This window comes from Dendrobates tinctorius, unplaced genomic scaffold (assembly GCF_039654945.1).
Source record: "Dendrobates tinctorius isolate UK_male_01 unplaced genomic scaffold, ASM3965494v1 ptg000022l, whole genome shotgun sequence".
NCBI classification, from domain to species: Eukaryota; Metazoa; Chordata; class Amphibia; order Anura; family Dendrobatidae; genus Dendrobates; species Dendrobates tinctorius.
The window spans coordinates 60,944,449-60,956,744 of NW_027361690.1; the positions used below are offsets into that span (position 1 = coordinate 60,944,449).

Below are 12,296 nucleotides of genomic sequence, written 5' to 3' on the forward strand. Positions count from 1 at the left end.
TCCTCATGGCCATCGCTGACGCGGAATACAAATTTATTGTGGTTGATATTGGGGCCTATGGCCGCTCCAATGACTCTCAAGTTTTCAAACTGTCTGCCATGGGGCGTAAACTGTATGGAAACACCTTCCAGTTCCCACCACCTAGACCGCTGCCGCAAACATCTGGTCCACCTATGCCATTTGTCTGTGTAGGGGATGAAGCCTTCCAGCTGTCAGAACACCTTTTGAAACAGTACTCTAGCAGAGGATTGACAAGACCAAAACGCATTTTTAATTACCGCCTCACAAGAGCAAGAAGAATGGTTGAATGTACCTTTGGTATTCTGACAGCCAAATGGCGGGTCCTATTGACTGCGATCAACCTCAAGACAGAAACTGTGGACGAGGTGATCAAAGCGTGCGTGGTACTCCACAATTTTGTTATCTGCAAGGAACCCATTTCCATTGAGGACACCTCTGAAGAAACCACCTTGCAAGATTACCATGACATTACCACTAGAAGTTCTGTGACGGTTTCAGTAATGAGGGACAATTTTGCACTATACTTTATGTCACCTCAAGGCAGAGTACACTGGCAGGATGACAGAGTGTGAAAGATTTGTGCCCTAACCAAACTTGTGTACCTTCTGTACCAACAGTATATACCTTTGCCAACCAAAGTTGGCTATCTTGTCATGGTCTCTATTTTTAGCTTTAGGCCACAGGTGTGTACCTGGTTGTGTTTTATGCAAAGTATTTCACCTTTTAACAAAAGTTGTGTACATTGTTAGGAAATCACCAACAATAAACACAACTTTTTAGGTGAAATACTTTGCTTCAAACACAACCAGGAACACAACTGTGGCAAAAAGCTAAAATTTACCCACAGTTATATACCTAGTTTTGAATACCATTTCACCTTTTAAATACCCTGTATTTAACCTTTTTCGCCGCAGAAAGAAATGACAGACAACCAGTGTAAAATAATTTAACTTTTATTGAAAAATGTTTTTTTTAGTAAACTTTTTTAAAATTTTAATAAACTTGTTTAATAAAACTTTGAAACTATAAAACTGAAACCATAAAACTGGTCATTTTTATTTAAATACACACATTATAAATCTGTGTAGTGTGTGGTGGAAATACTGCTGTAGGGGCTGCGGGACACTTCGACACTGGGAGTGTGGAGAGAGGACTGGGATCGTGGTGGGGAAGGAACAGTTAGAGGTGAAGGTGTGGAAAAAACTACAGAATGGGTGGACATGTGGGAAGCAGAAGAGGTGGTGGGTGGTGGAGTGGAGGGTTGGGCAGGGACTGTAGGAGCAGATGATGTTGATGGCAAGTTGTATGGGGAAGGAGTTTGGTACGGGGCAGGTTGCTGGAAGTGGGGAGATGTCTGGTATGGGGCAGGTTGCTGGAAGTGGGGAGATGTCTGGTACGGGGCAGGTTGCTGGAAGTGGGGAGATGTCTGGTACGGGGCAGGTTGCTGGAAGTGGGGAGATGTCTGGTACTGGGGAGGTTGCTGGTACTGGGGAGTTTGCAGGTACTGTGGAGGTTGCTGGTACTGGGGAGGTTGCTGGTGCTGGGGAGGTTGCTTGTGCTGGGGAGGTGGATGGTGCTGGGGAGGTGGATGGTGCTGGGGAGGTGGATGGTGCTGGGGAGGTGGATGGTGCTGGGGAGGTGGATGGTATGTAATAGGAGGGGGAGGATGGAAAGTGGCTGGAGGTGGATGGTATGTAATAGGAGGGGGAGGATGGAAAGTGGCTGGAGGGGGTGTAGAAAAATAGGAGGGGGAGGATGGAAAGTGGCTGGAGGGGGTGCAGGTGGAGGAACTACTGTGGTGGGAGGAGGAGGAGGTTGGGAGGTAACTTGCTGGAGAGCAGCGTGGCATGAATGCATTACATGCATCTGCTGGGCAGGAGAGAGCGTTTCCATGCGCTCCACAACAGACCTGAAAATGGTGTGGTTTGGCGAAGATCTTGCTTCTGAATGCATGGTTTGCAGAAGTGTCTTCACCTCCAGAATGCTGGAGTTGATCTGCTGATAGCCTGCGGAGATTTGCTCTGACAAGACTTTTAGACAGTTCTGGAAAGATGCATTCAGATGCAAGAACTCTGGCGCATAAGTCTTTTCCTGACCCCTCTGCCGCTGCCGCCCAGTACCCGCAGGTGTACTAGAGGTGGCAGGGGCAGAAGGGTGGGGTAAAGGGAAAGCGATCTCCTCACCAGCAGCTTCATGTAATGTAGGCGGCCACGATGCTCCTGTGCTGGTGGATGGGACAGATGGGTCGAATGTGTGGGAAGGCTGGGAAGGTGCAGATGTACCGGGGCGGTCGAAGTGTCCCTCGGTGCCGGTCTCCTCAGGGATCGCCTCAGAAGGGTCCAATCGTGCCGGCTCCCGAGTGCTGCTCACCGTGCTGTGGAATAAAGAGAGAAAAAAAAACAATTAAAATACTGACATGGTATGGCCCTGGCTGAAAAAAAAATTTACATATAACATTTTTTTTCACATGTGGTGTGTAATATTTACCTTCTGGTGACCATTGTTTCCCGGAGGAACGACAGGGCTTCTGCGTACTTGTACTTGTACTTGCTCCTGCGTCCTCCAGATCCACTCGGGGCCCGCATCTCTTTATTGAACTCCTTCTTGAAACGATCTCTCACAGACCGCCACCGATTCACAATTCTGTTCCCTGAAATGAGAAAGGAGTGGTTAGTATACAACATCAGTGTTTCCCAAACTCCAGTCCTCATGGTCCCCAGGGGTCATGTTTTCAGGATTTCCATAGTAAATAGAAATCCTGAACACATGATCCGTGGGGACCACGAGGACTGGAGTTCGGGAAACACTGGTTTACATCAAGCAACCGGTACTGTATATACTTACGCTCTTTAATCTGGGCCCGAACTTCGAGGTCCTCCCAGCGGCCCACAAGGAGCGAACAGATTTCCTCCCAGAGTCGTCGGGTAACGATCAGGTCAGCGTGGCGGCGGTCAGCCATATTCCAGAGCGGCTCCCTTTCTCTGACGAGATCGATGAGGCGGTCCACATCAATCCCTCCATCCTCACCGTCAGAGTCGGGAGCACGCTGTGAAGGCTGTTAAAGAAAAAGATAACATAATTAGCCTCCACAAAAGAAATGAAATAAAAAGTGCAAAAAAACAAAGCAAAAATATTTATACTTACACGCTGGTGACCGCCGCGTTGCTGTCGCCGACGACCCTGGGAGGCACTGCGAGGACCTCTTGGCCAAGCACCAGATTGGAAAGACTAGAGAAGAAAACAAAAATTGTTATGTCTTTGGATGTAGGCATTTGTTTGCTGTGTGTGGTCTGCAGAACATTGTTTTCTATGTGTTGTGTGTAGTGTGATGTTGTGTTTCTGCGTTTGATGCAAAAAACTTACCAATTGTGAGCCCACTCCAGGTGTCTGTCCACCCCTTCCTTCTTCTTCTGGGAGCTCCTCTTCATCTTGTGATTCCTGTTTTGAAATAAAAGGCAATGAATAGACATATATTACAGAGAAGATGGATTTTGGAAATAAAAACTTACCGTCAAATGCTGACGATGCGAGGGAGGGCTCCCAGAAGATGATGTGCTGTCTTCCTGGTGGCCACACTCCATGCCTGTGGGTGGTGTTCCAGCTGCTGCCATTGCTGCTGCTGCTGCTGCTGCATCTATTGGGCGGCTGTTGAATAAAGAGAAACAAAGGGCCAATGAATATCTTGATATTCAATAGCCCTAGTTTGGAGGAATGGGTTAATTACCGTCTCTCATCTGCTGCTGGCCTCCCCTCCTCAGCATGTTCTATTTGCTGCTCCATTTGGGGTGGTGGTGGTGCGGATGGTGCTGCAGTGGTCTCCTGCCTTCTCCTGCTTCGCTTGGTTGCTTTCTTGGGTGGCATGTTGGGTGTGGCTGTGGGTCCCACTGTCTTGCTTTTATATATGTCTTGTGGGCAGAGCTACTGAGCATGCTCAGACCAAAAAACCGGATCCGGCGCATTGCGGCGCTCATAGGCTTTCATTGTGTGAAAAAGCCGGACGCGCCGGATCCGGCGTGTCCGGCTTTTTCGCCGGAGACAAAAAACGTTACAGTCACCGTTTTTTCCAGACGCCGGATCGCGACACATTGCCGGATCCGGCGAAAACCGGATGAAACGCATGGCCATCCGGCGCGATCAGGCGCAAATGCAAGTCAATGGGGGGGAAACCGGATCCGGCATTGCATTTCGCCGGATCCGGTTTCTGTCAAAAGCGCCGGATCGCGCCTGACGGCGAAAACCTGATGTGTGAAAGAGGCCTAACTCTTCTGCGGATCCTTTAAAACCACCTGCAGTATTCCCATATTCCATCAAGGGTTCCATTATCTGTGGGAGAGATCTACCACCATTAGGGTTCGCTCACTCTGGCTTATATTATCTCATAGGGGCGGATTACGCTAATGTCACTCGGCTCAAACTCTGCCAGAGTTTAATCTGAGTCTCGTCAGAGTGTGATCCAATTATCTTGCATGAGAAAATCACAGCATAGGTGCGCAGAAGATGGAGAACAAAATGTCTCCACTTTCTCCATTGTCTGTGAGCGTACATCAGACTGCATTTGGATAAAATCTGAGCTCAGTCCAATATTTCACACGCACCCATAGATGGGTATGGGTGAGTGTCATCCCAATATCAGAGCTATTTGCAGATCTACACTGCCACATGGTATGACACTGGGCCTAGTGCTACCCGACAAAACATTGGATGGCACTCAACTGTTATGCGTAGTGTGAAAAAACCTTTAGACTCATTCCAGTTTTTTATGTACCTTAAGAGCTCTTGCAAACGAGAGTACTTTATCAATGATGCAATCCAACAAAACATCGGATCGCACTCGGACCAATGCTATTCTATGGGTTCCTGCACATGTCTGATTTTTTTCCTTGGACAAAGGAGACAAGTAATTTCAAAGACTATTTGTACAGGTGTCTCCCAGGACTTTGATATCAATAGCTTGTTCATAGAGTAAGTTATCACGTTCAGATCGATGGGGTGGGGATAGGGGCAGACTCTCACCACTCTATGTTTATCAGGCACAGTACCATACATTTGCCCATGGCTGTACTTGTTATGGCAGCTCAATGCAATTCACTTGAATGCGACTGAGCTATAGAGAGCTGCAGTATCAGTCATTGCTCATGGTATAGCACTGTTTCTAAAGGAGGAAGCACTTCTTCAGACAGCTGGGTGCCAAGACAAAATGGGGCCCTGGGCAAAATTCAAAGTGGTGCCCCCAATACTGAAACATTCCACCAACAACACTGTTTGGCCCCCTTTACATGTCCATATAAAACACGTATGTGTTACACCGATATCAGTGTCACCTGTGTTTTCAATCACTTTGTCGTCCATGTGCCATCCGTGTTTTTCCAGTAAGGATACTGGAAATGAAATTACAAAGCTTCTCACATACTTTCCATGTTTAACACAGACGACACACGTACAGCACACTGACAGCATGTTTACACAGACACATAGATTTGTATTGTCATCTGTGCTACTGGGAAAACATGGACATGAGTGCAGCACCATAGGTTAAATAGGGGACACGTGGCATCCGTGAAAAACATGATACCCAGTTGTGTGAAGGGGCCGTACAGTCAAATGATAGAAAACATTAGCAGAATTGCCGTCTTTTTCTACATCTTACCTCACAAACGGCAGAATAAAAAACGATAAAAAAAGTCACCCCAAACTACTCTGCTAAGTCCCCTCTGGCTCTGAGGCCGATAGTTCGGGGTCTCTGATGGTTATTATTCACTTTGCCACTATAATATATGGTGAAGTCACGAGACCACTGCAGCCCAGTGCTAAGACTGGCGGAGACTCCTGGAGCATTGGTGCTTTAGCCATGGGGGATTTATTATTTCATGCTTATTTTTACATTCTCAGAAAACCCCTGTAGACACTGGTCACATGCACCATTTTTACTGCGAATTGATCTACAGTGTTGGCAGGAAATATTCTGCTTTTTCACCGTCTTTTCACTTGCATTTTTGTTTCCCATTCATTTGAATAGGGAAAAAGAGGCTGCAGAAATGCTGAAAGACAGCAAAGGATTTTTTTTTTTTTAAAAAGGGTCTTGTGGCCAGTGTCCATGTCTGGCTGCTGTACTGGGACAGCGTGGAATAGTATAGTAGATGGCACCATTCCACACAATATTATAATAAGCCCTGTTCATACTGCGCTTCTGTAGTGCATCTGGGAGCTCTGCCTGAATCCTCCTAAAATAGGATTCACATAAATCCACAACGGGGTCAGACTGCACTGACACAAGCAGAGGTCAAATGAATTTGTTTTTTTCAGAAATTGACTGATTTATTTTCTTTGTGTATTTGCACATTATCAGGAATTGGCAGTGCTTTGTGTCATGGAGTTTCTGGACCAGTGTGACACGACCCACCAATCGGTCGGTCACTAAGCGGCAAAACAAAAAACACAAGAGGAAACACCAGGGAAACTTTAACAGCGGTGGGCCCTGCGATAGGAAACAAGGAAATGGACACCTCCTGCACTCACCTGAGGATATTCCCTGCTCTTACTAACATCCCTATACAGGTTTTTTCAACCCGTTGCCGAGCAGGATACCTAAACCCTCACTTGCCCTGCTCCTATCCCTAAGTAGAGAATTGGCAAGTGAAGACACTGGTACCACCACTGCACTAAGACAACACAAGGTAAGGTAAGACAAACACCACAGGGAATAGGAAACACCAAACCAACACCTGTATCACCAACAGTCAGCTGGCGCATCAGGTGACCTTTTGAAAGAAGGTGGGAGTGGTCACTACCTGCATCAGCAAATTCAGCAACATTGTAATTACACCAGCAGCCACCGGGGGAAAATCTGACATTAACCCCTGATGGCCTGAAAGGAAAAAAGTTTTAAATATGAAACGTCAAATCTGCCACAGATCCAAAAATGGACCGTGACACTTTGGATGTAGCACATGTCCGCTACTGGCTTTTGAACACAGGTGACTCCTCTGTGATCACTGAACTGTGTGAATTCACTGCATCCAATACATTGTTTGGGTGAGATTTATCAAGTATCCGCAAGATAAATAGACATGTTGTGGTCTGGAAAGATGTGCTGCATGTCTGTCTCCGCGGGTGAACTGTGGGCGTCTGTGGACGTATAGTGGGCATGGGGTTTCTGGAAATCCCATCCACTATGGTGCAACATCTGGACGCTGCACAAGTGCACAGCATCTAACCTGCAGTGATTACTGATCGTGTGCACATACCCTCAAAGTCTGTTTCTGTTTTCTTGTCTAAAAGTGTCCACTTTTCTTTGGCTGTTGGAACACACAGACACGTTCAGAAAAAAAAAAAAGCACCTGTGGAATTCACGTGAACTCTATTCCTGTCATTGCAATCTATGGCTCTATAGGGAATTCAGGCAGAGCTCACTGGGTGCAGTAAAAAAAGACAGTGTGAACATGCACTAATGTAAAACACAGGCATTAGTCATAAACTGCTGATCCCTATTATGGCGACACTAGAGTTACAGAACTATATATGCAGCACATATACACAGATATACACTATACATGTACACGCATTGGATATACTTTATAAATATAGAAACATACACTACATATTGTATACACAGTATACAGATATATAGTGTGTACAAGGACAAATATAAAGTATATACACAGAAACATTCAGCTTATATACAGTATGTACAGTATGCTCACATACATATACACTTTATACATATATTTCACAATATACTGCACACATGCAGTATACATATATAATATACACAGACACACATACTATATATTGTATGTACATGCATATATACACACAAATGCAGCACAGATATACACAATCATACTATATAATGTATATATGCACACATATTATATACACAAACAGACACACACACTGCATACTACCCATACTACCCATGTACATACACAGATATACATATATATGTATGCTTACCAGGTCCTGATGTCACTTGTGCAGATCTCAGGACAGTGATGTAGGAGATGTAGGAGCAGCCATGATGAGGAGGAGGTGACACACATAGGGCTGCAGACATCATCCTGCCTCAGGTCTGACCTCTGCTGTACTGTGTCCCTCCCCCTCACTCTCAACTTCTAAACTGATACTTAAGGGGAGAGAGAAGGGGGATTGGAGGGGGTTTGGGAGAGACGATCAAGGACTACAGAGGATGCACAGCATTATTCACTGCTGTACAACCTCTGAGCACTTCATAAAGAGGCTGCAGAAACAGGGGGCCCCCTTTGTGGGTGGGGGCACCAGGCAGCTGCCTTGTCTGCCTGCCTCAAATGTCGGCCCTGGCGGTACCACTATCAATCTGATATTGATGGCCAATGTTGAAGAAGGCCAGAATAAAATGCTTTTAATCTCAATTGTTGACTTTGGCTCATTCCATACATTTGTTTTAAGGGGATTACTATAATAGACTATTATAATTTATCCATAGGATTCTGGCATAAATCGGGTCACTATCTCATCCCAGGAACCCTAATCTATCTCCTGAATAGGACTTACCTGAATGCTGTCCCATAAAACAGCAGATAGACACAGCATCAAGGCAGGAATTGAATGGACAGGTGGCTTTGTGGGACAAACTGAAAAATCAGAGCACCCGCAGAGCGAGAAGGACGCCCTTCGATCAGGCATTAATGTTATATGCTGTGAATAAGCCATTACTGTATATGATGGTAATAAGTTTCTCAATCACTGCAAATATCTGACAATTTAATCATTTCTCTCATAGTGTCATACTTATTGGATAATAAACAGATATTCTTTAGCTTGACCATATATTTTCATTTTCATCCATGTTTGGTTACTTACTCACGAACTTGTATTACTTTTCTTAGGTTTCCAGATTCAAATTTGGAAAAGAATTTAAGACAATTCATTTCTTCTGAACTTTCTGCAACACTGAAAAGTTAGGACAATCTTGATGAGCATCATAACAAAAAAAAATTAATACAGATGAGCAAATATATATATTTGAATGCAATTTAATTCTATTTGAATATCACAAAAATCTACATATGCAAGAATGCAGATTTTTTTAAAATTTGCTTCCATGTGAACTCAGCAAAATGGCAACCGCTAGCTGCAATTTTTCTAAACCGCAAAGGGCAATGAAAAGGTTAAAGAAAATACTTATACTCACCTTACCTTATACTTGAGGAGCTGGAGATCACCTGTCCAGTCCCATCACATGCTCTTATCACCACCGTGAACACTGAAGCTCTCTTTTAATGGAGCCAAAAGGCTCAGGCTCTTCCAGCACACGCACACGCAAGGTCACAGCAAATGTCATAATGTTGTGACCTTACACACACTTGCACAGAACCAGGAATGATAAGAAGGTGATGTTGAGGAGCAGTCAGAGAGGTGAAAAGTGAATATAAGTATTTTCTTTATATCTTACATTTATTATCCTCTTGGGCCTAGAGAGACTATTTCAGTAAGGGACCCCAACATATACATAATATTGCACAACGGGGAGTTGTGAAACATTTTGTGATATTTTGCATTTTCACACAAGTTTCAATCAACTCTAACAAAATGGGTATTGGATGATCCATGAGAGAACGAGGGCATGGTCACCAGAAATGCTACTTGTATACCAGAAATGCTACTCCAGGTCCTTGACTGAAGTAGCCTTTTGGAGGTACAAGCTGCTCAAAAGAGGTGTCAAGTTTATTAAGTAAAGAAAATGGGATAAAAAGGTGAATTATCTCCGCACTGCTTGAAAGATAGAAGTCCAAATGGAAAGTCAGAAGAAAAAGTGGCTTTTTTTATCTGAATAAAGCCACTTTTTCATCTGAATATCCATTTGGACGTCTATCTTTCAAGCAGCGCTGAGTTGATCCACCTTTTTATCCCATTTTTTTTTGCTCTGGCTGGTCACGAGGAAACCGGTGGATCTGCAGCAGCTAATATTTCTATGAGCCTGTGTTTGGGCTCTATCTGCTGAGTAAAATCTCATTAGAGGTATCTCTTAATACCCAGATAAGACTCTATTGCGCTTTTACTTTCCTTCCAGCTTTTTATTGAAGTTTATTAAGTGATGTGTGCTGCTAGTCTTGATAAATCGGTCCCAATAAGGATCTTAGGTTCACCATACATAGTGTGTCATTGGTTAGAATTAGTTTGTCACCATAGATTTATACTGGGTTACATATGAAGACTGTAATTCTGATCGAGCTACTTCAGTCTAATGAAACAGCATAGTGTGTACTTTAGTCCCCAACAGTAAGAATATAAGAAATACAGCCCATTTTTTAAAAAATACCTAATTGTATTTCTCATCTTTATATTTAACCCTTATACAAGTAAGAACTCTTGAAAGGATGTCTGAGGTATCAACTTGTATTGCACATTAATTCTTGCATGTTCTTGTAATTGTACATTAATTCTTTGATATATAATAAGACTTTATTTGCATAGTTTTTATTTGATAATTCAAGTGTTTCTAATAGGGCAACGATTACCTAATTACTACTCAACAATATATAAAGCATTAGTAACACAATGCATTGAAAGCATGTATATTACCTTGGGTTATCCAAGTCAAACACAACCCGATTAAGGAGATCACTTGGTCGTAAATACCTCCGAATGTCTTCAAAAATTTTGTCCCTAGAAATGCAATATGGAGAATATGTGCACAGAGTTTCATAATTTATAACATAATTCCATTGCATTTGATCTTGTTTGTTAATGACAAATACAAGCCTCATATACTCAGGTGAAAAGAACATAAATAGAAGGGATAATTACTATTACCTGATACATTCAGGGCGCCATCTCTAATTGGATGTCTTCTTTTAAAACTAAATTCTAAGGCCAAATCTACACATTTGGAGAACACACAGAAGACACCCTTGTGTTCACATCATAGATACAGATCAAACTCAGACATATCTCCACTTTTTTTCTGCATCTTAAAAGTCAAATGAAAACAGCCAAATTCCAGTTAAAAAAATGATGTGGCGTCTCAGGTAAAATAATTTCTGCGTTATCTGCCGGGCTGAACTGTCGTGACCTTGGTGAGATCACCACTTTCATGGTGCTAGTGAGGATATCACCGAGGTCACAGCAGGGAACACAGCCTCATTGACCGGAAGTAACCTCGATGATGTCACCGCCAGTCAGTGAGGCTGTGCTTGCAGCAGTTCAGTCACCAGTGGTTATCATCCTGGATGGTCGCGTCTTGGCACCGTCCAGGTTGAAAACTGTTTTTGTCCCAGACATGAACTACGGCATGGGGCAGGTGAGGTGAGGAATATTGTTGTTTTTTATTTTTGTTTTATTACAGGAGAATGAGGACTTTGGTTGAATTAGGAGTTAGGTGAGTACAACTGTGTTTGTTATTTTTTTTAAAAAGTAAAAGTGTGTTTTGTTTTATTTCTAATAAAGGACTTTGTTTTTATTTACCGTACCACAATAGGATTAGTAATGGATAGGTGTCTTATTGAGGCTGCTCCATTACTAATACATGGGCTTCATGTCACCTGACAATACAAAGGTAACATCAACCCCACAAATATGAACCCCATTGGCCACTGCTACAGTGCAAGTGGGAAAAGCAAGGCAAAGAACCAGAATTGGCACATCTAATAGATGTGCCTTTTCTGGGCAGTTGTGGGCTGCTATTTTTAAGGCTGGGGGGCCAATATCCATGGCCCCTTACCGGCCAGAGAATACCAGCCCCCAGCTGTCTGCTTTAGCAAAGCTGGTTGTCAAAAATGAGGGGGACTCTGCTGTGAGTTTTGCCTGGCTGGTTATAAAAAATACAGGGGAACCCACAGAGGTTTTTTTTTTAATTATATATTTATAGAGCAGGAGTCAGCTAATGAATACACCCATTAGCCGCTCCTGCGCTCTCTGTTATTAGCGATAAAAGGTGTCAGATGATGGGAGCTGTAGTCCCATCAGTTGACACCAGTGACCGGAGGTAAACTTTTATACCTCCCATCACAGTTGAGCACTCACTTTGTTTTTAGACAGTGTGGGAACTGCGGCTCTCTGATAGGTGGGGATAATTTCATTGCTGATCAGAAGCAGTGTTTTCTGCCCTGTCATGCACATGACAGCATTGCAAACACTAGATGTTCTGGCCCCCCATTCAAGTGAATAGGGTCCAGGTTTGGGTCCGAGAACTGCTCTGGTACCAAACTCGAACTTATTGTAACTGTTTGGCTGAACCCGCCGGACCCGAACATCCAGTTTTCCGCCCATCTCGAATTGTCATAACAGAACAATTTTCA

The 12,296-nt window shown here is 43.7% G+C and overlaps 1 protein-coding gene across 1 annotated transcript in view; it reads right to left on the reverse strand.

Moving 5' to 3' along the window:
- The window catches only part of AGBL1 (AGBL carboxypeptidase 1), a 1,225,565-nt gene that overhangs the window by 1,037,014 nt on the left and 176,255 nt on the right, over nucleotides 1-12,296 (reverse strand). Inside the window, exons 12-13 of the mRNA XM_073569145.1 lie at nucleotides 10,582-10,665; nucleotides 8,860-8,949 (exon numbers count right to left, since the gene is read on the reverse strand). Coding sequence (XP_073425246.1) covers nucleotides 8,860-8,949; nucleotides 10,582-10,665 — 174 coding nt within the window. The remainder of the gene's footprint in view (nucleotides 1-8,859; nucleotides 8,950-10,581; nucleotides 10,666-12,296) is intronic.